At 54.7% G+C, this 27,996-nt stretch overlaps 1 protein-coding gene across 2 annotated transcripts in view; it reads left to right on the forward strand.

Moving 5' to 3' along the window:
• Nucleotides 1-27,716, forward strand: part of CNTFR (ciliary neurotrophic factor receptor) — a 209,967-nt gene extending 182,251 nt beyond the window's left edge. For both annotated transcript variants that reach the window (XM_055699741.1, XM_055699742.1), the window contains exons 5-10: nucleotides 3,243-3,360; nucleotides 4,195-4,361; nucleotides 11,709-11,872; nucleotides 23,438-23,618; nucleotides 25,437-25,581; nucleotides 26,487-27,716. In XM_055699741.1, the coding sequence (XP_055555716.1) occupies nucleotides 3,243-3,360; nucleotides 4,195-4,361; nucleotides 11,709-11,872; nucleotides 23,438-23,618; nucleotides 25,437-25,581; nucleotide 26,487 (776 nt within the window). In that variant the 3' untranslated portion in view covers nucleotides 26,488-27,716. The remainder of the gene's footprint in view (nucleotides 1-3,242; nucleotides 3,361-4,194; nucleotides 4,362-11,708; nucleotides 11,873-23,437; nucleotides 23,619-25,436; nucleotides 25,582-26,486) is intronic.
• The last annotated feature ends 280 nt before the right edge of the window (nucleotides 27,717-27,996 follow it).

Here is a 27,996-nt window from a genome sequence, read left to right on the forward strand (position 1 = left end):
GAGACAGCTTGTCCGTGTCCAGAAAGAAAGGGCAATGTCTGGAGTGAGACAGGCTTTGTAGAGCAGCGTCCTTTCAGCTGCAGTGGGCTGAGGATGCTGCATGGGCACCAGGATGGCAGAGATACAGGGGTCCTTTTGTCCCCCAGTGTCTCCTTCCACCTCTGGCTTGCTAAAAGAAGATGAAAGGTGGAGGATGCTATGGGCACAGAGGCTGCATTTGGGGCCCCAGTCTTGGAGCAGAGGACAGGATCTTCAAGGCATTCAAGGCTGTGAAAGTGGAGCATCTCCAAAGGTGGCTGCAGAGCGGGGGTGAAAGTGGGAGGCAGTTTGGGCAGCCCCCCTTCTCCCAGCAAAGCAAACCTGGAGGCACAAGCCCACCCCAGCCTCCTCAGTGCAGGAATTAGCACAGATCACCAAGAGCCACATCCAGCATAACACTGGAGACAACGGAGGTAAATTGCCCTCAGATGAACTAATTGTGGCTCCGTAGCAGTGCAGCATCTGGGGCCGTGCCAGCAAGGCAGAGCCTCCGCGTCGGGCAGGGGCCCTGCAGGACTTCAGGGATGCTTGCCGAAGCCTCAGCTGCCTCTGTCCAGCTTCTCGGCTGGCTCCGGGTGTCCCGGCAGCATCCCCCGCTCCCTCCCTGCCGCGGCTCTCTCCAGCCCCCAGCCCGGTGCGCCGGTGCCAGGCGGGTGCTGCTAGCCCACACTGCCACCGCGCGGCCGCTGGCCCCCCAGAGTCTGTCCCTGCCCCCCCTGCCCCCCCTGCACACTCCCCAAAACACCCCCCGGGAGCCCCCAAGGCCCCCCCTCCCCGCCCCATTGCCCCCTGCAAAGGGCGGTGGTGCCCTGCGGTTGCTCATGCCTCACTCCGGGGGCAGCTGTGGGGCAGGGAAGGGGTTAAGGAGCAGGGGAGGAGGAGGAGGAGGAGGGGGAGGAAGAGGAGAAGGGAGCTGTTAGCAGGGATCAGACCCTGGTCTCTGGCCTTGCGATTAGCCATTCTGTTTTGCTGCGGAGGGTCTGCTTGAATAATTTAGCTCGGAGGCTCATTAACCAGGCTCTGGCCTTCGTCTGCTGGCTGAAGGCTGAAATAGCCATTAGGAGGAACACGCATCACGGACCAGCACAGCCTCCCCTCCCGGCTGGCCCCCTCCTTTCCCTCTCCCTCTCTCTTTCCCTACCATCTCCCTCTCTGTGCTCCCTGATTCTGCTGCCCTTGGCTCTCTTGTCATCTGCTTTGCTCCCTCTCCAGCCCAGGAGACGTGCCAGTGCTGTCATGTGTGCAAGCCCCGTGCCTCAGTTTCCCCTTTGTAGACAGCAGTACGGTGCTGCACCTGGAGCTTGTGGCATCCCCCCAGAAAGCTTTTCTAGCAAAATTCATCATTATCTTCTGACCATGGGCTCTGTTGTGCAACGCCATGCTAGGATCCTGGCAGCCCACCCTGGCAGTCTATGCTCATGGCAAACAGGCAGGGTTGGCCCTCTCCAGCAGGCTGGTTGGCCTGCTGTTTCCCATCAGGGTCCTGGTCCTAGATGCATCCCCAGGCATGTTACACCGTTGAGTCCAGGGCTGCACCTAAGTGGGACAGAGGACACCAGCAGCTCTGCAGGGCTGCATGCCACGTGGGGGATTTGCACAGACATGGCTGCAGTGAGGTGCCATTTTGTGTTGATGTTGTGAGGCTTTGGCACTTTCTCCTAGTGCTGCCAGCTCACCGGTGCAGCAAGGACACACTTAGCCAACTCACTGCATCCTTTGCTTTTCTGGCACAGCATGCAGAGGGGTTTTAGCTTGGTGCATGGCTTCCCTGCACCAACATCAGTATGGGCTGCTCCATAGCAAGACATGGTGCCCGCACACTGCTGTGGGACTGGTGATTGGCCCTTGCAGCCTTGGGGGAAGGATTTTCCCAGCCTGTGGGTGCTCCCTGAACTCTTGCATCACTTATATCCTGGTTTGCATCTTACTTTTGGTAATGGCCTCGGTGGCAGGGAGGAGAGCAGTTAGCCATGTGGTGGGGAGCACTGCCAGAAGTGCAGCAGCATGATGGGCAGCAATGTCTGCACTGAGGCTCCAGGTCTGCTGGGTTTGTTGCAAAACCTCTGCCTGGAGAGAAAAGCGTGTCCTGGGACATCCTGGGTGGATGCATGGGAACAAGCAATAACGAAGGAAGGGAAAGAGAGTTTAGGCTGAACACCACAGATTCAAACAGCCTTTCTGAGGGAGCCCTGGTGCACATTCAGCCCAGGGAGTGTATTTTATGGCAAGGTACTGTGCCAAAGTGTTGCAGTCAGAGCCAGACTCTGCTCTTAGCAATGCAAGTGTCCAAGTACCAAGAGAGGTATACTTGGGTGTCAGTTCAGGTAAGATTTTTACCAGCCTAACAAGGGCAAAATTTATCAGCTGAAAGGTGTTGCATCTCATCCTCCTGCACGCACTGGCCCTCGGCATTTTGCGGAGTCTTCCTGCAGCTCTGTGCTCCTGCAAGGAGCACAAATTGCACATATGTCTGGGAAAGCCAAATGTAGTGTGAACACTTGCTTGGATTTCAAATCCTCTTCTGCCTCTAACCTCTGTAACCAGCTGATGAGGCCAGAGGAAGGCTGCTCCCCAGTGCATGCTCTCGTCCTATCTCCAGGTGCCTCTCCGTCTCTTGGGAGGCAGGGCTCTGGGGTGGGATGTTCTGCCCCGCTGCTGAAAACATTATGCCAGTCCTCCTGCAGAGCTGAATTTTCTCTGCTTGTTTCATAACGATCATTGTCTTGCCATAAGTGGTCTTCTCCCTCCCTCTGAGGACCTCTGGTCTTTTTGAGGATCAGCCCTCAAGAAGTTTATCACTCCTTGGGGACGTGGCAGAGAAAGCTGTGAATGCTGTAGCTTAATGGGTTCAAGAGAGCAGCACCTGCTCACCGGTGATGTCTTTGTCACAGCCTTGAAGACAGTGTCCTGTAGTACCTGCCAACCTCCTGCATCCCTCATTAGAGCCAGTGACCTGCCAGGGGAGAAGGCGAGCTGCTGTGCACAGCTCAGTCCAAGGCAAGGCCACATGAGGGACATCGGCAGCAGATGTGGGACAAAGGACCCCAGTGCTTTGAGCAGCTGATAAACACAGACCACACTCCCCTTGCAAACTGTGTTCCCTCCCAGCTGGCAGCAGTTGAGAGTGGAGGGACAACCCCTTGTTCAGGACCTGGTGATAATCCCACCTTGATGGGTAACTGCTCTTTCTCTTTCCCTGGCAGCCCCGCCAAAGGAGCCAGTGCTGATGTGCCGGTCCAACAACTACCCGAAGGGTTTCTACTGCAGCTGGCACCTGCCTACTCCCACCTACATCCCCAACTCCTTCAACATCTCTGTCATGTAAGTGCCTGGGAAGGGAGGACGCAGCAGGGTGAGTTTTTATCCCTACAGCCTGGGGCAGGTCCCAAGCAGTGCATTCTTGGGGCAGTGGTTCTGGCCTCCACTGAGCATACAGGATCAGGGCCCCCGAAATCACCCTGGAGAAAGATGCTCCAGGGACATTCAAACTGGTTGCTTGGCACTGTGGCTTTGTCCTAATAAAGTTCCAGTTTCCCCAGAGGTGATCAGGGAAGACCCTAGCTCCCAGCTCCTCTTTCCATGCTCCCCAAGTCCATCCTCTCTGCACCACTTGTCCATAGTGGAGGCTGTGCCTGCTGGTTTTGGTGCATTTGGCACAGGTGTGTTCCCTTCTGCTGTATGCTGACTGTGGCCAGGCAGCAGCAGTGTCCCTCGCCTAGAACTGGCCATGGCGTGGCATGGCATCATCCCCCACCCTGTGCCCAGGTCCTGGCACAGCCCTTATACAGGCTGATGCCATGCATTATCTTCTGGGGCTTTTGTCACCAGCAGAAAGGAGATCCCATTCCTCTCGTAGGAGGAACAGAGCCAACCCCAACCCCAGCAGGGTCTCATCCTTTCCTTGGGGCCAGCGTGAGGACATTTGCTGCAGTCTCTGTGCAAGCTTAGAATAAAATATCACACACATGAGCCTGCATAATTCCCCAGCAGCAGGAAAGCAGCCCTTTGGCTGCAGCAGGGGCTGGTACACGGAGGCTTCAGGCAAAGCAGGGATGCAGCACTGTTCCTTCTGCCTCCTCCCTCCAGCAACATGGGTGCATCCCCACCCCGAGCCGTGCTCCATAGGTAACAGCTCTTCTTGCCTCTACTTTCCAGACATGGCACAAGAGAGATGGTCTGTGAGAAAGATGTATTTCCAAAAAACAGGTGTCACATCAGATACCTCCAGCTCTTCTCGACGGTGAAGTACAAGGTGACTCTGACAGTCACGAATCCTCTGGGCAAAAACTCCACCACTCTCACCTTTGACGAGTTCACCATAGGTAACTTCTGTGGCAGCAACTGGCCTCTCTGTGGCGGTGTTGGGGTTAGCTTGCTCTGCACATAGCAATGCCCGCCACAGTGACGGGCCAGGGAAGGGGCTCACTCTCCAAGGCGAGCCTCTGCCTATCCATGCATGAGATGGAGCCAGGGTCTGAGCCACGCTGGCATCCTCCTGGTGCCCTGCTCATTCTCATGGCTCTGCAGTCACTGATGCTGGCACCTGAACATCCTGGCAGACCCAGGCAGGATGCCCACAGGCAGCCCCCATGCTGGTCCCATCAGTGGCCTGGTACCCTGTCTGGTCCCATCCCAGGTGGTCCAGGTCTTCTGTGGTTGCTAATCTCCTCCCTGCTTGGGGGCTGGGAAAGAGGATGCCATGCACCAGGGCAGAGGGCTGTGAAACTGGTGTGGTCCAAATGGCATTGCCCTTCTTGCCCCTTTGAGTGTTTCTAAAAGAGAGGTTTGATGGTTGTGCTGGAAGCAGAGTCCCAAGAATTAGGACTGGAAGAGAAATTAAAATGTCCCATCCTCTTCTTCCCATCCTTGGTCAGGATAAAGCCCTCCCAAAGTCATCCTTGACCAGCCCTTACCTAGCATGCTCCTAAAACCCCTGTTCCCTGCTTTGCACCTCTTCACTGCCCTGTCCAGGCAGTGACTGCTGTGCAGTGTGGGAGGGGGGGGCAGCAGGCGCTGAGGGCTGGGGTGTCTGTGCCAACGGCTGTGCTGCAGGGATGCTGCCCAACCTCGTCCAGACCCATGGCTTGGATGGTCCTCTGACTGTGAAGGACTGGTGTGGACCGAGCAATGCAGTGCCAAGCATAGCAAAGCAGTGAGCTGGACACAGCGCTTTCACCACCAGCCAAAGCTGGATTATAGCCACTGCCACGACAAGACTGTCCATCCTCAAAGAACAGGAAAAATGGGAGAGAATAGAGCTCAGAACACATCAAAAAACAATTTTCTGGTTACATGTGGCAATTACTGGACCAGAAAACAAATAAATGAATCCTTGAAGTGCAGCCAGCAGTCAGTCTTTGCCTTCAACGTGCTGCATGTCCCAGTCTTGAGTGGCTGGAAGTGCCAGAGTACAAGAAGAGGAGCTCCACTGCTATCCCAGATTTTCCCTTTCTGCCCCAAAACCTGGAAAACATCAAACAAGAACTGAGATGCCAGCTCTGAACAAGAGCAGGGAAATTATTTTGGAGCAGGGACTGTCCTGCTGTGTGCCTGCAGCTGTGCTCCATATCTGAGGCTTGTATTCGTCAGTGCAGTTTGAATGTTGATAACAAGGCAGAGACCTTAGCAGGGAAGTGGTAGAGTTTTAGTCACTTGGGTGCCTTTAAATGGATATTTTTGTGTTTGTAGAAGATACACTCCTTAAAAATGAAGGTAATCTGCAGCCTGCAGGGCCCAGGGCAGCAATTAAGCTGCATTTTCTGAGTTCCTTGCATTCCCTCCTGCAGGAGTTCAGGGCATCATCCTTTAACATCTGCATCCCACCCATGCCCTGCCTGGCTTCCCAAACATCTGGTCCTCTCTCCAGCACACAAGGGCAACCCCCCTGGGAAGCACACCCAGCTGCAAGCTCTGGGCATCCCAGCACCAGCACAAGCCGGATCCAGCCCAGCAGTTTGAACTCATCCCAGGTCAGAGGAGCAGTAAGCAGAGGGCAGCACTGCCCCACGCCAGCCATTAGCATGGGTGCAATATTGCTGCCTCCTGCAAGAGTGCCTGGAGGGGTGCAGGATGCCTGAACATGTCCTGGCAGTTGCAGTGGGAGGTGAGTCCCCCTGCACCACCTGGCAGATATTTTAACACCTTCCAGGATGGCATTTGGGGAGGAATGATGGGCCAGTGCCAATATGAAGGGCTATGTCCTGCACCCTGGAGGCAGCGTGCTCCCATAAACACTTCAGTATCTAGTGGCCATAAAATCTTCACGTTCTGTACAGCTATGAAATTCTCCTCCTCAGGATTTGGTATGGCAGCCGTGCGTAAGAAGCATAGACATGGTGTTGAGTGAGTGTGTTCAAGCAGGCAGTCAGCAGATTTAACAGAGTCATTAGAGGATGAATTCAGCTGCTGCCGATCAACAGCCACCTACCCTGCACGGAACATCTTCATGTGCCGTCCCGGTGTTTCCAATTAAAACAAACACAACGCATTAATGTATTTTGCCGTGCAACTTTGCCCCACGTTGCCTTGTCTCCTTGAAGAAGCCTCTGCATTTCAGTGTTTCTTCTGGCTTCCTTCCCTGTGTCTGCAAACCCAGGGCTGTCGCCCGGTGTGGTGGGTGCTTGCAGTGTGTATCTATCACCCAGTAGGTTCCCTGGGGATCTCTATCAGCATGATCTGGGCTGAGATCTCAGAAGCTGTGCTGAATTTCGCTCTGCTAGATGGAGGGGTGGGAAAGCTATGCCTCAGGACAAAACCACTGCATCGGCTCATGGCAAAAATGCTGCGTGGGAGCATTGCGACATGTGCACGCATCCTGCTAAAATGGAGAGATGATGTCAACCACTGCATGATGCTTCTCCTAAAATCCCAGTGCTGGGGATGTCAGAGCCTGCCATGGGTTTTTCCCTCAGCCTAAAGAAAACCATCACACCTTCTGCATGGAGGTTAAACTGCAGGTGCGAAGCCCTGATCTCATGCCCTACTGGAGATGGGGCAGCCTTCAGCCAGTGCAAGAGTGGTGCAAGGCTGACAGCTCTCCTGGTGCAATCTGAGCTGGGAGCAGACCCACTGCTGGGTCAGACCACCCACCCAGCCTGAGCAAGCACAAAAAGCCCCCTGGGAAGGAATGACCTCCTTAGGTTTTGCTTCCTCTCTCCTTCCTCCTCACCTGGAGCCCCCAGCAGAAAATGCTTCCCTGGCTGCTCAGGAGGAGGGACCCTAATTCAGTAGAAAATGACTGATACTTTCTTTTGCTATCCTGAGCCCATGCCTTGATGGTAGTCATGCTGTGCTGGTTATTAGCAGCCAGCTGTGAGAGGTCACCCCACATTGTCATTTTCAATGATGACTGAAAAAGCTTTTCCGGCCCTCTGGTCTTCATCTCTCATTGAGAGGAGATCTGGGCTGCCTTCCTCCTCATCCTGCTCCTGGAAATTGTTTTTATAACTACATCTTTTGCAAAGGTATCAATGTTAATAAAGGTGAACATGGGGAGGGCAAGGTTCTGCAAAGCCTTGCAGACTTCAGGGCTCCAACCCAAGGCAGGAGGAGGTGGGAAAAGGGCTGGAGGAGCTGGGTGGGAGAGAGCCTGGAGGCAGGGGAAAGTGCCAGGGAAGAGTGAGGTGGTGTATCAGGAGCTGCCACCTCCATTGTGACAGCTGGAACAGTATGGGAACGTTTGTGGCCCTCCAGAACATAACTCCACCTTCCTTGCTTGTGCTTCAGCCCAAGAACCAGGTAGGTGGCGCATGCATCACCCTGTCAAGCAGGGGCATCACCATCATGCAGCAACACTGGCATCCCACCTTGGTACCTTTCTCTTCATGTGAGCCTGGGGCAAATTAGCAAGAGAAGTTGCACAGCATTGGAAGGAGGAAGGCAGCCTTGGACAAGGCCTTGTAGGCATGGCGACCTTCCCCAGATCTGTCACCCATCCCTTGTGTGACCTTGAAAGGTCATTTGATTCTCCCAGCTCCAGCTCTGGGGTGATCAAGACACAGAGCATCTCACAGGGGCTGTATGAGGACAAACGTGCCTATGTCTGTATGAAATTCAAAGTCTCTGAACACTGGTATACAGTTGCCTAGGCAGAAGGTCAGTTCAATTCATACTACTTAGGGAGGCAGAATTAAATTACCTAGACTGACATTTGGCTAAGACATGGAGTTTAATATCCCTCTGCTCGTCGAAAATGCCAGGGGATATTTAATGGCCGCAAGGGATCCATTTTAGTGCTCGTTGGAGAGACAGGATGGGCGACAGGCCCCTCCATGCTGCAGGGTCTCAGCTGCCTTTCTGAACCACCAGCTTCATTTCAAGATGTGTCTAACAACAGCCAGGGGTGATGGATAGCTAAAGACTTGCAGTAAAGCGTGAGCATGCAGAGCCTTTAGGAAAAGCCACGCTCCGCAGCTCTTCTTGCACGCTGAGCCCTTCCTTGGACGTGGCAGCCAAAAACCAAGTGGGAAAGGCTGTGAGTCGCCTCCTGGCCAAGTCCCCTTCCCAGGAATGTCTGATGATGCTCCCTCGGCTCTGCACGATAATATTACGTCTGGTTTTGTAGCCACTTAACCAGTATTCAGCCTAATGCCTATCGTCCATTACTATTACTATTATTGCTTTTATTACGTTACTGCCTGCAGGCCCTGCTAAGGACAGGGCTCTTATGCTGGCTGATGTATGGCCAGACAGCCCCTGCCTCACCATGTGTGGGCTAAATGGAGGCAGACAAAGGCTGGGGAAGGAGGAGTGCTTATCCCTGTGTGTGGAGCAGGGACCCAGGAGGCTGTGGAAGATAAAGGTCTCCTTCAAGGATACACAGAAACGGGGGAGCTGGATATGGCCTGTCTCCCCTTGCTCCTCAGCTGGTGCCTGCAGGACCCACCCTGATGTTTCCCATGGTGAGCACAGTGTAATGAGGTCTGTCCTAAGAGATGTAGGTCTGTCCTTGCTGGACCAGCTGCCAGAAGTGCAGTTCCCTCTCTGGGTTTTGCATCCCCACCACCTTGGAGGGACGTGGCAGGAACAGCTTTGGCTTTGTGCTTTTGGAGGAGCTGGCACTGCTGCACTTTCTAGCCTGGGCAGGAGTCCCATGGATAGGGGGACACACAGGGAGGTAGCAGGGACGGCTGGTTTTCCCATTAACCCACAGTGTTGTTTGAAGGCTTGCCGCAGCTGAGAGCACAGCTGCCTTCGATGGCTGGGCTCTGCCATGCTCATTCAGAGCCAGGCAGGGACAGCCTCCAACCCCCAGGAGCAGGGCTGGGGGTCAGCCCCCTGCAAAACAGGCAGGTGACTCCCACCCCAGCATCAGGGCACCTTTTCTTATTTTTGCTTTCCTCCAGCACACCACAGTGGCATCTCTTACTGCTGCCCAAGGACATGTGCCCTGCCTGGCACAACCACATTTAAACATCCCTCTGCCATGGCTCCAGGCTGGTACGCCAAAAAGCAGGGCCAGGCTCCCTGTGTTACCCCAGGGAGTACCCTATCACATCCATCCCCAGCCCAGCACTTTCCTTCTGACTTGCTCACTGCAGAGCCACAGTTCACAGTCATCTGCATTCGTTCAGCTGAACAGACTTTTGTTTTGCAAACCAAGCTTGCCGAGCCAGCACTGGATTTATACTTTTCCGTATGCGTTTGGACTCCAAGACCCCGTCGATGGAAGCTGATGTCCAGCCTGAGCCCGGGGATTCAAAGCGAGCAGAGGAATTGCACAGCCATCTGGAGTAGCTCAGCACGGCACAGCCCCAGCAAGTCATCCCTCCTGCCGAGGATAAAGCTGTGAATGGAAAATTATATCCTGTCCTGCTGCAGAGAGGGGTCAATGAGAGCCGGGATGTGGCACTGTGCACCCGTGGTCAGGCCCATGGGTGCTTGCTCACCAGCCGCTCCCCAAGCTTCCAGGAGCATGTTCTGAGCTCTGGGTGCAGTGGGGATGAAGGAAGCCATCCAGCCCTCTTTGCACCCATCGTAGCAGAGGGGAGGCAATGGGAGGCAGGAAAAGCTGTTGGGGTGGTGGTAAGGATGACAGTGAAAGAGGACTTCAGCAGGGTGTATGCCAGGGTGCTGAGCAGGAGGGCTGGGGAAAGGGAGGTGGTGGTAGGCTAAGTCTTGCGGGGAACAAGGCCAGTACTGGGTCCCACCAAGGTGGCTGGGCTTCCTTTCAGTGGCCCTCCTCTGCCTCACCCATGGCCGAGAAAGTGGGTTTGAACACATCACAGGCTGGTTTCTCCTAAGAGGAGCAAGCGGTGGTGGTGCAGGGAGGGTGTCTTCCTGGGGATAGTTGCTGTGATGCCACCATGATCCTGGAGCAGAGATGGCACGTGACTCCACTCGCAGCAGGCTGGCCCCACATCGGTGCCTGGTCCCGTACAGCTTCAAGCAGAAGGAGAGATGCCTTCCGTACACAGGGCAGGGATGCAGGCAGCAGGGCGCACAGGCTAGCGAGGGAGCAGCTCACCACCACCACCACGTCTCGAGGGAATGTGAACCCCATGTGTAGATAATTACCTACTTGCAGCAGGTGAATCCCTCAGGTCAGCATAGAGAGAAGACGTCTGAGTGCAGGGCAGGAGCTCTGCCAGGTGGAGAGCGGCTCCCCACAGCCTCAGCATCCCTCTTCTGTGCTTTGGGGTGGAGTCTGATGCTGGCATCTTTGCAAGCTGCTGCTTGAGGCAGTCAAAGCCAGGGAACTATTACTCAATGCAGAGATTTTCAGGCCAGGAGGGATCCATTGGCCTGCACGTGGACTTTGAAGGGTGTTAAAGAGCCCTCCCAGGACTCGTGCATTATTCCTCTTATCTTGCACCAAGACCCCTCTTCCACCCCAGGCACAGCTGTGTACCCAGCTCCACATGCCCAGCTCCTTCCTGGCCATGAGAAAAGGAGAAGTGTGGGTGTACCCAAATCTCAGTCTTTTTGTAGCTTTGCTATTGCAAATTGGGAATTCTAGCTGCTGGGAGTTGAGCAAACCCTTGGCGAGGAGCAAGGCTTGCTCTGCAACAGGCAATGCCATTCATCACAGCCGGTCTGTGATTTGCTCCCAGCACTCTAAAAGTGACTGCACTTCAAAGCACCTTGCATAGCTCTCAGCCAATTAATATTCACGTTAAATACTAGTCAGGTAGTAAGAAAGTATTCCCGTATCACAAAAGCAGAGCAGGGCTGAGAGAGAGATGCCTGGGGTGGAAGGTGACCACAGCAATCCTTCACCCTTGGCAAATATGATGTGCCAGTACTTTGAATCCCCAAAACCCCAGTCCTAAACCTGTGCCACATTACTGTCAGGTAAGCAGGTTTGAGTATGGGTCAGACTCCCAGAAATCAGGAGGTGCAAGGAAAAGTCAGGGTTTGGGCTTGGTGGGCTTTTCACTGTGTCCCAAGTAGCCCTGGAGAGGAAGGATGCTCTCTGCCCTCACCAGGTTGTTTCTGTGTGTCTCCAGCCTAGCACCTCCTTGACAGTGGTTATGTTGAGCCAGGACAGCCATACCACTAACCTGCACAAGAGAAGGTGATTTGCATCCAATTAGTTTGGTAAAAGGGTGTTCTGCATGTTGGCTGCTCCCCTTGGAAAGCATGTGGCGCAAAGCCCAGCCAGCTGTGCTGAGGGGTATGAGGAAGGGTGCCATGGGCAAAGCTTTACCAGCCATGCTCTTCTCTTCCAGTAAAGCCAGACCCTCCGGAGAGTGTGGTGGCCAAACCCGTGCCCAATAACCCTCGGAGGCTGGAGGTATCATGGCAAAACCCCTCATCCTGGCCCGACCCTGAGTCCTTCCCACTCAAGTTCTTCCTGCGGTATCGGCCCCTCATCCTGGACCAGTGGCAACACGTAAGCAGTGCTGGGCTGGCTGAGACGGGAGGGAGAGGGAGGAGCTGGTGTTCTGGAACAAGTTGCACTGGGAACAAGTGCTCAGGGACCATTTTCCTCTCCTTCTCTGCCTCTCCTCTGTTCTCTCTTCCTCTTCGTCTTTTAACTCACATTCTGCCTACAAATGGCTCTGCACGCTCTCTCCACTCCGCATTTTCATCCATGGCCCCCTATCTACTTTCCATACATATGTTCTATATAAAACCTGCCAGCGAGATGTAAAAGGCATTTAAAATATAAATGTCACCACATTTAAATGTGCCTCTGCCACATTTAGATTTTGAACTGAAGATAAAATACCACTTGCTGTAACTCAGAGCACAGTCACGGAGCAATTGCTGCGATCTTATCGTATTTCTTACTTCTATTTCTTGTTTCTTTAAAAAAAAAAACCAGTCAGTGAAATCCTTGGCAGCCCGGAGGACAGATTTCATTTGTTAGCTGCAGGAGGATAATGAACGGGCTTTTTTTTTTCCCTCTGTGTGCTGGTTGCATGCTCAGTTGTGAAGGAAAGCAATCTGATGCTCGAGGAGAGGTGCTGCTAATGCTGGCACGGCCCATCCAACATCCCCTCTGCACCAAGCTGGGCCAATTGAAAACCAGTTAGGTGCCTTTCTTGATAAAGCATTTTGCTAAAGAAAAAAAAAAAAAAAAAAAAAAGACGACATATAGGATGCAGCACCCAGTCCCCAGAGAGCTCACCTGTGTTGTGGAGCCAAGCAGTGTTTTCTGCCAGCCAGCTCTTCCTGGAGGGAGAAACAGCTGAGATAGAGGATGAGAAGCTTTGCTCATGTCTCTGCAAGATGTCAGTGCCTCGGTGACTTTTCCTTCTTGCATTCATTAGATTTTTTTGCTGAGGCAACGCCACAGGTTGTGTTTCAGATTGAAGTGTTTGCTCATGGCTTTGAAAGTCAGAGAAAGGTTGGGAGAGGGTTTTCCTGCTTGTGTCTTTGCCCTTTGCTTCCCTTCTGGGAGCAGGAGAGCATCCACAGAGCATCCCAAGGGGTGAGAATGCAGAGGTGGAGTTTGGATACTAATTTGCTATGGATATTTTTTTTTTCACTTCGAGGAGAAATGCTGAAATTGTAAAAGCTGTGAAAAAAAGGTGAAATATCAAACACAACATCAGTGTTTTTCAAGGTGTGAAAATGTTGTGGGGAAAGCTGATGTTTTTACACTGCTAAAGCCTGATCCAGCCAAACACCCTGAAAATGCAGGGGCTGGCACCCAAAAATGATGAGAGAGCCAGTGCGCTGCCTCCTGCCTCGACACCCTCAGGGTGCCTGGTCCCTCCATCACTGGATATTAGGTATTATATTTGCAAGGCCAAGCCCTGCCAGTCCCCTCACCACAGAGCCTCTGTGGGTACAGTGTGGCCTCTCCCTGAGTGATCTCAGGCAGGCAGAAATGGTGGGAAATACATGGAGGTGTTGGTGACACCAGTGGCAGGGCCACCCTGACTGGAAAAGGCAGTTCTAGGGCAGTAAAAACTTGATTTCTCCTATTTAAAGATACCCTGAGGTATGGAGAGAGCTCAAGGTACCAGCCCTCAGAGTGGGTACAAGGAAGGCTGGGAAGGGCTCATGTCCCTGTGTTCTGGGAGGGCACGGCACTCCTGGGTACCTCTTTTAATCAATATCCCCTTGCAAGAGGCATGTACCCTGTCACTGGCTGATGGAGAAGTGCATCTGGGGAGCAATTTGCTTGGTGAGCAAGTGGAAGCGTTCAGCGAGTAAGGTATCAGCCTTGTTTTCTGACTCTGCCCCGCCAGCTGGGTAATGAAAAATCTGATTTGTGGATGATTTGAGGAAAACTGCCACTATTCATCAGATGAATTATTTGCAAAGTCTAATTCAATCAGCTCCCAAACACCAGGGGATGGCAGTGCTGCAGCAGCTGGAGCTGCTCCGACCCCAGACCCCCTTGGTATGCTCAGCCTGCTTAGTTCAGTTGGGCTCAAATGCAGGGGTTTGCACCCAAAAATGAACTTCACCAATGCCAGCATGCTGGGAGCATGCCCAATCCACACTGAGTTCTGCTTTGCTTGACCTGTTGCTTGTGGGCATCTTGGGGGGTGTCCCCATTCCCTCAAATCCAGCCAGGAAAGGGAAGGACATGGTGTGGTAGGGCTAAGTCTAGCTCTAACATCCAGCTTGTCCTACAGTGGTGGTGTTGGTCTCTCCTTGAAGGGGCAAATGCCCTGAGAAAGAATGCAGTGGTCATACATGCCATGCTTGCATGGGGATGTCTAAATTCTTGCCAAGGTGAAGGTCTCCTGCCACAAGCTGCCCCCGTCTTAGCTCTTGCTGTCCCCACTGGCTGCCAGCATGGAAAAGTAATTGCATACAACCTGCTTGCTGACAATGGGGCAGCTTGGGAGTCTGGCAGGAGAAGTCTCCGACAGCAGCTGGGAGGAGCTGGATAACATCATGCTCTGGCACATCCCTGTGTGCCCAAGGTTCCCACACTGATCCCCATCCCTGTCCTGGTGGCAACTCACCCATGCACCTCCTGCCACCCCTGTGGCAGCCCTGTGGGAAGCCCAACATCCCTGTGGGAGCAAACCCACACGGGAGCACAGGAGACTGCCCAGAGCCTGGAATGTCCATGCAGGCTGTGCTCGCACCTGGCATTTCTTGGCAGCATCTCCCCTTTCTTCCCTCCACCTCCCGTTATCTTTGCAGGGTCTGATTTATGCACAGCACCTCGGCAGGCAGGACCGAATGAGCACTAATAGGATCAGATGGATGTCGAGCTGTTGAATACCGTAGGGCCTGATTCAATCAGCATCTGCTTTCTCCCAGGCTTTTCCTTTCAGGATTTTAATAATGCCAGCCTTGGCACCAGAAGATGAAGCCGTCCGTGGCAGGAGTAGTGGATCTTACTGAGACCACCACTACACAAGCTAGCCATAAATGCAGTTCCCCTCCCAAGAGAGAGGCAGGCAATGCTTGGCCCAAGCACCCCCCCTGCTACATCTGGGGCTGACCCAGAGCTGGGGGTATGCCCTCATCCCCTTCCCAGTGCTTGGCAAAGGTGGGTTTGAGCAATAGCATGCCGTTTGCTCTCCCTTTCCCCTGCTCAGCAGTGCCTTTCTGCTCAGGCCACTAGGCAGCTCTCGTGTTGCAGTTTGCTGTGGGAATTATGATGATGTGCTCTTGGAATTATTATGGAGAGATGATGATGATGGGTTTCCACATGAGTGTGCGGTAGGGCATGTGCTAGATGCTTCTTGCACTATCCTGCCACCTCATAGCAGCTTCCTCAAACCTGGACACGGGCATTTCCCAGCTGATCAGGATGCAGACGTGACACGTCATGTCATATCGGGTGGCCACCGACTCCCCTCAGCCCTGCCAGCACTGAGCTCGCTCTGAATCTCAAGCAACTTTAAAGTCATGCTCCTCCCTTTCTGGAAGAGGTGCTGGTGGTTTCTCTGCTGCCAAAAGAAAGACGGGATATTTGTAGCCTAAACAGGTTTTTTATTCTCTTCTTTTGGCAGAATCTCTCCTTCTGTCTCCTAAATATAAAACATTAAATGTTTAGGGTATCCTTTATTTTTCTCCTGCTTTTAAGTTTGTAATTCAAGCCAGATTAGCGTGGTTTCCTCTTCTGTTTTATAGCCCCATCCTGGCCCCAAGCGAGCTCTCCTAATGCTCTCAGATGTTCCTCTAATGGCTTACCTAGGCTGGAACTGGATACCCTTTCCTAATGGATTGCTAATAGCCTGTTTCTGGTTTTACAGGCTCCTTCAGTTAACTCGCAACAGCAGCGATCACCATGCTCACACATGTGATCTCCCTGCAAGCACGTCTGCACGCTCACCCCTAGATGCAGGGGGGTGGCCAGGCGCCATCCCGAGCATCTTTGCAGAGCCCAGGGCACGTCTTGCACCCAATTTGCTCCCACTCTGTAGCATTTGCTGGAGCAGGATCTCCCCTTTTCCCAGTTTTTGGGTGGAGCTTTGCATGTGCTCAGCACTGACCTGCTCGGTGCACGTCCCGGGAGCATGGCAAGGCTCAGAAGGTATTTCTTAAGCAGCATCAGAGCTGGCGGCCAGACCAAGGGAGGATTTCCTCCAGTAGGTTGCCAGCAATTTGCAGATGCCATCACAAAGTCTAATTGAACCCATTGGCGGCGCTGACAACATGAAATGTTAACGAACCGTGAGGCAGGCTGTGCCTCAAATCTTGAGATTTGCAGTAAAAGGTCATGAGATATTTAAAGCTAATAATGTGGTTGGGTTCTCTCCTTCGTCTTCTGTTTTGGAAGCGTTAGAGCCATGCCTAAAAGCATTTGCAAAGGCTGGAAACATCCCTCTTCAGAAAAGCAAACAGAGGTGCTTCCATCATCCTGGGATTTTAGTAGCTGGGGCCACAGAGCCCCTGATGCAGGCATCTCTGCCAGCTCTGCTGCTGAGCAGCTCTGATCCAGGCAAGTGATGGGGATCTGGGGACAGGAATGGGCAATTTGTGGGTATTGCCAAGTATTTAGTGGTTGGGTTTGTTGGTGTGAGGAAGGCATGGTCCACTGGGCTGGTCACCATCACTCGTGTCAGGGGGTGGCTGCCAAGGTGGGCTCAGGCTCATCTCCCAAGGCCAAGCAACATTTTTCAGTCAGATAGGTGAATTTCATAGGCAGTCTCTGGAAGTTCCTGCCTTGGTGCAGCAGCCTGAATTAGCCGAAGGGTGTGTGCTAGTGCGTATCCTGCCAGCAACAGGCAAGGGGGAGGGATGGAGCTGGGGAAGGCAATGAGTGCTACCGCAATCTGCAGCTGTGTCCCCACCGGTGTGACAGCAATGTCACTTTGCAGCGGGCATGCTTCTGGGCACCCATTTGCACCGTCCCTATGACTCTGCTGCTTTGCCTGCGCTCCCCCTCTTTGCAAGGCGACCTTGGCAGGGAGGTCACCCTGAGCAAGCCTGGTTACAGCTTCACGCCTGATAACTTTTATTGCAGCATTTCTCTCCCTTTTCCTCCTGGCTGCAAAGTCAGTGATTAAAAAAGAAGGAAAAGAAAAAAAAAAAAAGAAATTAATAGGTGGGAGCAAAATGTTGAGGTTGTAATTGTATCACTGGCAGCATGGCATGGGACAGGGAGTGCTGGAGCAGAGGGTGCCCCAGAGGAGGATGGAGGTGGGAAATGCTCAGAAATCACCTTTTCTATCTCTCCCAGCTCCAGGAATGGGGCTGGGCTCTGGATCCTTGGCTGGCAGTATCTGGGTGCTCTCATCCCCCTTGGGAACAGCTAGAAATCAGACCTAAAATTACTGAGCACCTGGCAGGATCAGGCCTCCAAAGGCAGCCGTAAAGGTGCAACTAAGCTGCAGGGCACTAATGCACACACCTGTGTGCGTGTACTCACCTGCATGCTTGCACAGATACACGTAGGTAGGATGGCACCATCAAATTTAGTTTTTCCTGCCCACGTGCAGACCATGCCAGGCAAGTGCCCCTGCCCCGTGATGTCCACGCACAAGCTGCACCTATCTGCTTTCACTGCCAGCCTACTGCATCAGCATGGTAAATGCATCTGTGGGAGGCAGATGCCAGCACTAAACAGGGTTAGAGCTGGTGCTGAGCACCCCGAGCATCCCTGGTCCCGTCTTCCCCACAGCCGCAAGCAAAAGCAAGCTCTGCCAGTTGTCACTTGGCAGGAGGGGACGGCGCATCCGGAGAAAAAGTCCCATTATTAATGATCTTACATGTTTGCTTTCAAAGATGGTCTTTATTTTAAGCCAGAAGGGAGCCATTCAGCCACATCTGGTGTGACACAACCCAGGCTGCAGAGGAGCCCTGTGATAACACATCCTCCCAGACCGGCAGCAGGGATGAGCTATGTGCAGCAGCAGCACAGCAGCTTTTGCTGTGGGGGTGTGACAGCAGAGACCACAGCTCAGACCCTGCTGGGTTTCTCCACTGCCCAGCTGGCAGAAAATAAGGATGGTGTCATTCACTTTCCCCAACCTTTTAGTTATTCCAGAGTCTGGGCAGAAAGTTTTGTCTGGGGTTAGCCCAACTGATTCCTGCGGCACTGCGGAAGGAGGAGGTATGTGGGGGCTCGTTTATTAGTAATGAATGTCAGACCTATTTACTCTCCAGACATGGCTTTGAAAGGGAAAAAGGAAAACATTTCTTTTCCATTTGGCGACGTCTTTTTGTGCGCTGCAGTGGCTGCTTGCAGCCATCCTCCTGCACTTCCCACCGGCATGGTGGCTTGCTTGGGGGTTATTCCTGCTTTTGGTTTAGCCTGTTCCCCAGGGCAGATGGGAGCCTGCCATGATCCCCCTGCAATCACTGGGACTGAAGGCACCTGAAACAGCAGCTACATGTGTAGCATGAGTCCCTGCAAAACTCATTTGCAGCCAGATGGCAGGATCTGGCCACAAGTGGGGAAAAGAGGCTGTGAAACTGAGCCCACTGGGTTGCCAACCCCCCCATCCCCACATTGCTAGTTCACGGCAGTGGAGCATCCCCTTCCCACACTGGGAGCCGTGCTGGGGAGCAGGAAAGTGTCAAGAAATGGAAAGCAGAGCCACTGCCGCCACAGGGGAGCTGGCAAACACATTTTCATGTGGGATGCAGAGGAGGAGGCATCTGATCCCCCCTTCTCTCCCTCCACCTCCTTCCAACACACGCCAGCCCCCAGCCCAGCTGCTGGGGCAGGGAGGGTTGAGGTTTTCTTTCCCCCATCACCTTCCAAATGCCATCTGGGCTTCAGACCTGCCTGTGCATCACTTTGCTTGCAAGTAATTGCTACCTGGTCATGCTGGACCAGGAGCCGAGCTAGGGTGGGAACTGAGCACATTGACCTTTTTTACTGCTGGGGCACTCTAGCAGGGTGGGCTGGGGGCAGCAGGAGCAGGGAGAACCCAGAGTGAGGCATAGCTTTCTTAACTCCTGCTGTGCCGAGCACTTGCCACCAGTCTGTAGGCAGGGACTGGGACAAGGGTGCACGTAGATGTCCCCTGCTCCATGCCTGGTGTGGATGGCTGCTGTGGATGTCCCCAGCCCTCTAGCACATGTGCAGAGAGGACCAGCGTAGACGGGGGGAAAGCTGAGTGCTGGGAAGTCCTCCCCTCCACCTGCCCTGGGTGTCTGTCCCCATACCATCCATGTGGCACTGACCCCTCGGCTTATCCTGGTGCTTGTGGCTGTGAGTGGGGCACTGGGTGTCCCTTGACAGCCCCGTTACCTTTCCAAGCAGGCTGATGGGATATGTGGCCATGGCAGGGAATGGGATCCCAGCCCACACTGTCGTCGGCAAGCTGTCAGCTGCATTACTGGGTTCAAGGGCTTTTTTTCATCTCTCTCTCTCTCTCTCTCTCTCTCTCTCTCTCTCTGCTAATAGCTCTGCATTGCACTGGCTACTGATCTCTCATTAATCTGGGTGGTGCTTCACAACCAGCCGGAGTGGCTTTTGGCAGGTGCACAAAAGCAGGCAATGACACGCAGAACCCCCCTAGCCAAAAAATTACCATGTGCAGCCTTCCTTCAACTTAATCAACGGATTAAGGAATTTCTCCTTCTGCCTTTGATGCTGCATGTCCATCCGTTCCCCACGACCTCCCCAGTGTCCCCCCAACCCCCCCAGCTCTCCATATCTATGTCCTGCTGGACCCAGTCCCCACGTGCTTTCCCATCTGCTGCTGCACTTCTGTGCTGAGCCATGGGCACCCGTCCAGGGACTTTCTCACCCACATGGCAAATACTGGATGTGTCCCCCAGCTGCCCAGTCAGAAGTGCTGCGTGCAGAGATCATGTGTGTGGGGCCAGATGAGTGCTGTCATCTATGCCTTCACTTTTCATCTGCTGTCTAAAGAGAAGCTTAGGGCAGCATCCTCCCAGGTCCTACAGAGAAGGTCCTCCAGGTCTTCTAGCCTGGGTCCTGGGAGAATATCCCCCTCCAGGCAAGGCACAGCCTTGACCCTGTTGTGCCTTCGACCACCCATCTGCAAACACTCAGCTGCAGTCTGGCTGTGGCCTGGGAGAGGAGGGAATTGCTCTCAAGGGGAAGTGCTCAGCTGGGACAGCTCTTTGGGCTGGAGAAAATGCTCTGGATGGAGCAGCAGCCTGGCCAGGCCAGTGGGACCAGCCTGGCCAGGCCAGTGAGGCCAGCCTGCATGCAGCCTGCTTGCTGCAGGGCTCAGAGAGCAGCCAGGGGGGCTCAGAAGATGCTGAAAGACTTAGAGAGCACCACACACCAGCTAGATAACCCCAGCATCTTTCCAAGTCCTGTACCCATTCCCTACTTCCAAGGCACCCCTGGCCCAGCACATGCCAAGCTGGGAGTAACAGGCTTGCAGGGGGCTGGCAGCTCACCCAGTGAGGTTTCATTTAATTTAGTTGTCATTAGGAATTAACTGAGTTTGATGACCTTGGCATTGCCATCCAAATTGGTGGATGCCACCAAAGAGCTCTGGGGTGATCCCATCCAGGCGGGTCCCCACTGTGTGGCGTGCATGGTCCTGCACGTGCATCCCACCCCACTGTGCCTGCAGGCAGTGCGCCTGTGAGCAGTAACTGGATCTGGTGGCAGGGACATGAATCCCAGGGTCTGGGTGGCAGGGACAGCCTCAGCGCACCACAAGGCTGTGGGGAGGTGCTCTGCCAAGTGTGGCTCTTTGCATGGGCCAGGTGGTTCACAGCCTGGCAGGTCTCCTGTCCTGCCAACCCATCCTGGGATGCCTGGGCCATGAAGGTGTGTCCCTATGACAAGAGGGTGCAGAATTCTCCTCAGCTTTTCTGGGTGCAGCAGTGGGTGCCAAGAGCCCATCACCTCTGAGGACCTGATCCAGCTCGGGCTTTGGTCCTTGGCTGAGAAAGGCTGGAGCTTGGTGAGGTTCGTGGGGTGTGTCTCAGCCAAGACCCCCAGCGGATTGGAGGATGCACAGCCATGTCCTGCAGGAGGGACTGGCATTCTCCTCATCTTCTTTTCCCCATCCTCCCTTCTGCCCAGACCTTACAGGATTTCAGTTTTCACCTGTCCCATAAGTGAAATGGTCCAAACCCCTTTTCCTGCAGGATGGGCTGTGCCCAGCCCCAGGATAGGAGCAGCTACCTCCCTGGTATAGACTCTGCTGGGGATCTGTGAGCTGCTAAACAGGACTGCTCTAAGCCTGACCCTGTTACCTGGACAGGAGGCAGCACCTGTGACCCAGGGCTTGCTCTCAGGCTTTTTGGCATGCTGGCAGCTCAAGGAGACCCTGCAAAGAGCCCCTGAGGTCACTGCCCCCCATGCCACACTCCCTCTGAGCAGGCTTTGACCTCAGATGCCCTTGGCAAGACCCCCAGATAGCTGCCCTCATGCCAGTGGGTCATAACCAATGGTGAGACCCCCAGTGCGGTGGGAAGGTGTCCCCTGGATGGTAGAGATGGACTCAGGGACCAGTTGTCCCAGTGCTTTTGCTTAATGGTAGTTTAGGGCTTAGGCATGTCTTGGCTTGGCACAAGCCCTGCAGTGAAGCCACAGGCATCAACCATTTGCATCCCACCAGCGCTGTGGGTGTCAGGCCCAAGCTGGTGGTGGGAGGAGAGGAAGGACACAGCCTCCCTCCGTCCAGCTCCAAAATCTGCAGCAATGAGGCAGACACATGCCTTTCTCTGCGCTGTTCACCTGCTGAGGTTTGGTAGCAGCTTTGCGCCTCACAGGAGGCCCTTTGCTCCCCGACGGCTGCTGGGGGGACCATCCGGGCCTGCCTCCAGATGTGCTCCAGATGCAGGGCTTCTCCGGGCTCAGGCTGGGCAGTGTGAGCAGCTGGGAACTCAGAGCCCAAGGGCCCTGCTGTGCCAAGCAGCCGGCTGGGTGTGCTGCTGGGAGAGGGAATAGAGAAGGGAAGACTGTCACCCAGAGCAAGAAAGTAAAAGTGCCTCCCTCCCTGTCAGGGATCCCCCAGAGGGGCTGTAAAAGCCAGGGGGGGGCTGTGGTTTGTATGCCAAAGGGATTAAATCTGTGCTAGGCAGTTGCACATGATGTACTGGGGGGACTGGGTAAAGGTTGGGACTTTCTCAGAGTGGGTTCCTACTTTTCAGGTAACCCTGCAAGCAGCAAGGTGATGAGATTAACCACACTGCCTGCTGGCCAGGCTATCACACCCGTCCCTGGTGTGCACACAGTGCCAGAGCAGCCTCATCCTGCAGGTGCATTGGCCCAGGTATCCCTGGGCGTCCCAATGGTGGAGCTTTTCTGACTTTGGGCTTTGGGATGTGATCAAGGACCAGGCAGAAGTCTGGCTCCATCTTACTCCTGTTGTTGAACTGAGATTCTAATAAAACTCAGCTGATGGTGCTCCCTGGGGCAGTGGGATCTTATGGCTGACCTCCTGGGTGGCTGGGGAGATGTGGAGGTCCCCATGCAGGCTGCACCATGAAATTCCCTCTACCCATGAAGTGTCACTTGTTCTGCTTAAGTATGAGCCCCTGGCTGGGCACCAGCACTCACAGGTGGGCTGTGTCAGACCCACACCATTCCTCATTCCCCAGCATCTTTATTATCCAGATGTGTCTGGAGAGAAGGTGGTTTGTGTCAGCCAGAGCACAGGGGAAGGACAAAGGGTGCCCTATGCCCCCCCCCATGCCATGCACAGGCATCAGAGAGGGGGAAAGAAGCTGGCAGTGTGTTGGTCCTTAGCCTCAGAGGCAGGTGGAGGGCAATCTCCCACACTGCCTCTGTGGGATGCTCCTGCTGTGGTCCCCTCCATACCCTAAGGACTCTGAGGCCAAGCCTGGTTCAGTCCCTGGAAGGTCATCCGGGTGTTGAGCCCCCCTCCTCTGTCAGACAGGCGTGATTGCTCACTGGTGTCTGTGTGATGGGCGTGCATTTCTGCTGAACACCTGCATCCGCCTGTCCATTAGCCGAGCTCCCAGTGGATCAGAGATCCCCAGAAGGTTTGGACACAGCCTGGGGTTAAACCATTGCACCAGCAGCCACGTCCCCAGGAGGATGGCAGGACATGCCATGGCCCAGGCAGCAGCAGCAATAGTACAGAGGGAATATTTCTAGGAAGGAAAGACAGCTGGACGTGGCTTGATAGCTGTCCAAGGACCCAGCCAGAGGGATGCAAGCCAAGCCGGTGGGACACCCGTAGGACCAGGAGCAGGGTGGCTAGAGATCTGCTGGTGGGGGAAGCTTCTTCCCAAGCACTGGCAGTGATGTCCAGAAAGCGTGTGCACCCACCCCAGCCACTGCCCTGGATGTCTGCTCGCAGCCACGCTAACATGTCCGAGGCAAGCCCACCCGCGTATCTGCTAGTTTCTGGTGACCTCTAGAGGAAGCTGCTCCACTCCAGCACTGTGAGTTTGGGAGCAGGACGGGGTCTCACCAGCCCTTCGGCTTAGTTGCAGCTAGAGCATTCTCCCCCTGCATCCCTGTCGGGGGCTCACGCCTCTGCCAAAAACCCCATAGCACTTCCCAAAGTGCTGGTAAAGTCTTGTCATCCCTTAGCTGAGCTAAACATGCTGATCATCTTATGCCTCCCATTGCTGGGGCTTCCTCTGACCACCCTCCTCTCACTGCCGCTGCCCTCAGGTTGAGCTTTCAGATGGGACATCACACACCATCACAGATGCCTACGCTGGCAAGGAGTACATCATCCAGGTGGCAGCCAAAGACAATGACATCGGCACATGGAGTGACTGGAGCGTGGCTGTCCATGCCACCCCCTGGACAGAGGAGCCCAAGCACCTCACCACGGAGGCCCAGGTCACAGGTGAGAGCCCCCCTCCCAGTACAAACAGGCTGTGCCCATAGCAGGGGGAGCCCATGAGTCCTGTCTGAGGATCCCGCCCCCCCCCCCCCCCCCCCCCCCCCCGGCTCTATGCAGGTTTTGTCCCCAGGCAAGGAAATTCCCCCAGCACCCGGGGATGCCGCAGCCCTTCACCCTACCTTTTCCCCCCACCCATGGCCCTGGCAGCTGGTGCGACTGTGGCCTGAGGGGTGCTGACTCAGCTCACCTGGCTCCAGCATCCTCCTTGCAGGACTCCTGGGGTGTGACAAGGCTGAGATTTGGTGGTGGTGGTTGTTGTTGCTGTTATTATTATTATTCCTTGGAGCGCTGCCCCTTGCCAGCCTTCCTGGAGAGCTGTATCCCCTCCACACCTCTGACCCCACACAATGGCTCGGAGTGATGCCAATTTGAAATAAAAGCCACAGAGTTAACAAGCCTCTGTTTCTAGGAAAGAGCTGGGACTGTGTCCAAATGGGTGTTATCAGCCCTCCATTTCCCAGAAGGGCTGGAGCAGACCCTGCACCAGTTCCCCCGGCTGGCACCGGCAGTGAGGCGGGGGGAAGCACTGGCTGGTGTGCAGGCAGGCAGGCAGCGAGCAGGCTTCTAGTTGGGGCCACGTGTGTGAGGTGGCCAGGTGTCCATGTGGGGTGGGGGGTGCTCAGTGCCCCCACTCTCCAAACCCTACCTCATCTGTGCATGCAGACCCCAGCATGTGGGTGCAAGCCAGAACTGTGCACAAACCTCTGTGGGCCCTGGGGATGCTCTCTGCATGGGGATGCAGTATGTGCAAGCCCCACTGCTGGTGGGTGGTGGTACCTCCTACACAGAGGCACACTCCCTTGCAGAAACAGCACCCAGTAAAGCACCTGAGGATTCAGGCAGCAATGGGGATTTGCATCCCCTCATCCCCAGGGGGTAAATCCCCACAAGGAGTGCAGGCACACCTTGCAGGGGTGCTGGTGTCAGAATTTTGGGTTCACTTCTATATCCCCCTGCATCGTGCTAATGCGAAAACCACTTCCCATGGTGCCTACCAGCTCCCAGTGCAGGCACACACATGTCCCTCACACAGGTGTCCCTCGCACACATGTCCCTGTGCATGCAGCTGGCTGCAGCCATGAAGTGCTGATGTGGGACAGCCTGGCTCTGGGGCTAAGCCTTGCTGTGACACCTCAGTGGAGTCTGAAATCAGATGCTGAGGCAGACACCTGTGGCCCCCAGCATCCACTAAAGATTGTCTGGCTGGGGGCACTCTGAGACCCTCTGCATGTGACCAGAGCTGCCCCAGCCTGACTGCCCATACAAGCCTTCCCTGCAATCCTGCAGCCCTCTGCAGACACAGACAACCCGTCTGATCCTGTATAGAGGAGGACAAGCCCTGCAAACCAGCCCCACAGTCTCAGCCGTGTCTGGAATGTTCCCTGGGCAAGGGATGCTCTCTGCTGAGCACTTGTGGCCATGTCATCATGACTTCTTAGCCAAAATTCCCACAGAGCTAATGAACAGAGTAGCCTGACTGAGCAGGGCGGGGTGGGGCGGGATGCCCAGTTCTGCCTGGTGGTGCGAGCCTCTCCAAGCACTGGGTCCTGTGTTAGAGCAAGGAAAGTCTCATGGATCATACCATCCCCTGGTTCACCATCCCATCCCCTTACCACAGCCCTAGTTTGGCATGGCACTGGGAGGGGCGATTTTGGGATGGGGCGATGCCATGTCCCCACTGGCCAGGGACTGGAGCTGCTCATACAGGATGCAACCCGGAGCACCAGGGCTCCCTTTGCCATCCACTTTCCCTCCCTGCAGAGACAACAAGCGCTAGCACCTCCTCTTTCATGCCGCCCCCCACCACCAAGATCTGCGACAAGGGGGCTGTGGTGGGCAGCGGGGCCGTGGCAGTGTGTTGGACAGCTGGACTGGTCGTGGCTGCCTATGGTGTCCTCTTTATTTAGTGAGTATGTCCCAAACTGGCAGTGTAAGAGATGGGATGTGGATGCCGGGAGGGTGGGGGCAGGGATATGGGGACCCCAGGGACTCCAGTGTGGTTGAGAAGGGGATGTTCCAACCAGGCTGTGGGTGAAGGGCACTGAGAAAAGAGCCATTTTGGGGTTTCTTGCAGTTTTTTGTAAATGCATCAAATCTGGCTGCTTATCCAGATTGGATGTTCTGGTGGAGATCTCAAAAATGGCTTTTCAAACATTTTCTGCAAAGCCTGCAAAGGGGTCAGTCTTTGATGCCTCATTCTCAGCAGCCCTTTCCCCTCTCCACTGCTGGTATTTTAAAACCACATGGAAATCTAAGGCCTTTGCACAGTGACAGACTAAAAATTGTCCAAGCTCATACAATTCAAAGATGCATTTGGCTTAGAATGGAGCTGGCAGCCTGGAGAGCCCAAAATGCCCTGTTTCTCTCCAGGCCAGGGCTGCTGTCTCATGTCCCCCCCTGTCCTTTCACTGTACCCGCTCTGCCCAGTGACTGGGGGAGTAATCCTGGCAGCCACCACATGTGTCACTTTGGGGGATAAAGGACGTGCCACCCATTCTTCAGTGCCCAAGAAGCCATCGTGAGGCATCTCATGTGTGCAAAGGGTCCTGTGCTCCCCTCCAGCTGTGTCATCTCCACATGTGGTGTCAGCAGAGGCAAGGGGACAGGCAGTGGCACGCAGCCAGGGGTGGATGGGCAGGGTCCAGCCCCGGGAGGAGGAGGTGGAGGTGACGTGTTTAGGCACCTGGCTTCTAGGAAGGGGTGAATTTCCCTGTGGAAAAAGGTGAAATTCTGCTTGGTGTGTCCCCCTTGGTGGCTGGGCACAGCTGAGCCTGGAGCTGGAGCAGTGACCTATCTTCTCTGTGCTCGCAGATCCCCGTCTGTCCATCCATCGCAGCCCAGCGCAGACACCTTCCCACTGCCCACCACCACCACCACCTTCGCCTTGTCGCCCCCCCTCCCGGGTTGAGTCTCTTATCTCTTCGATTTTGCACACGTTGAGGACGTATCACGCTTCTCGCCATCGCTTCGGAGGAGGACAGAGCTGCTGCCGTCCCCTGGGGAGCCTCGAAATTCTCTCCCAGCCCGGAGCAAGGAGACGCATTTGTCCCACCCATCCCCGCCCCTCTTTTCCCAGCAAGGCGAAGCGAGCCCGGACACTGTGCCACAGCTGAGGACCCCACTCATACAGCTAACCCCCCCATGCCAAAGACGTGCCCGCCGCCCCCGCTGCCCAGATGGGTGACAGAGAGAGTGACGGCGCACCGAGAAAAGGGGATATGAAAATGGGGGTGGTGGTGAGGGGAATGATGCTCCCAGCTGTACCCTCCTCTGGCAGAAGGGGGTTCCCCAAGGACCGGACTCGCTTCCCCAAGCTCTCGACCGTGCAGTGAATCTGGAGGGGTGCATGGGTGGGGGGTCTTGGTCCCCTCCAAGGGGACGATGGAGGGAAGAACTGGTGGCTTTCACAAGTGTGGTGGGGAGCAGGGAGCTAGCAGGGTTTTAATGAAAAAAAAAAAGGAAACACCGATACCCCCCCCCCCCCCCGCCCCTGCTGAGCACTTGGGAGAGCTGCCCCTCTGGCTGCCCCCCCCGGCAACCTGCAGGATTCTTCACTGCCCCCAACCCCATCCCCACATCACCCCCAAACTTTTAACCATGTTGGATACAGGGAATTCCCCCCCCCGTTGACGTCTTTGTCTCACTCTCCAACAAAAGCAGAATAGCTCTGCTGTTGCCTTTAAAGCTGAAGCCCTGCAGACCTGTCCCCTGCTGTTCCCCGCTGTCCTCGGCTGTCCCCATGCCTGCTCTGCTCTCCTCCCCATCCTGCCCCAAGCCCTGTTTTGTAAAGACACCTCCTCTTGCCCCTGCCTGGACCCATGCGCAGTATTTAATACCGTACGTCCTAGTATACCCACTATTGACATGCTGTATTTGAATTTTTTATAGATGTATATATATAAAAAAAAAAAGAATCAAAAAAACCGAAATAATAGAGGGGATAAAAAAAAGCTCACACAGACAAAATGCACACACACGCGCACACACACATGCACCAGGAGAGACCGTCTTCATTAAATGATCATTTCATGATGACTGGCAGCTCTGGGTGTTATTTCCCCTCTGACGGGTGTGGGTGAATTTGGCTGCCTGTTCTCATCCATAGTGCTGGTTGTGATGGGGATGTGGGGATGGCAGTGAGGGGGACACAGAGACCCTGGAGCCTGCCTTGGGGCCTGAGGCCATAGCATTGCCTCCCCAAGGGGATGGGGGATCCAAAAACTGGCCTTTGGGACATCCTGAGAACGTGTGTGTGGGGGTGCCTACCCCTGGAGACCCCTGGTGATGTAAAGGAGATGGTTTTCACCACCCTATGTGGCAC

This window comes from Falco cherrug, chromosome Z (genome assembly GCF_023634085.1).
Source record: "Falco cherrug isolate bFalChe1 chromosome Z, bFalChe1.pri, whole genome shotgun sequence".
NCBI classification, from domain to species: Eukaryota; Metazoa; Chordata; class Aves; order Falconiformes; family Falconidae; genus Falco; species Falco cherrug.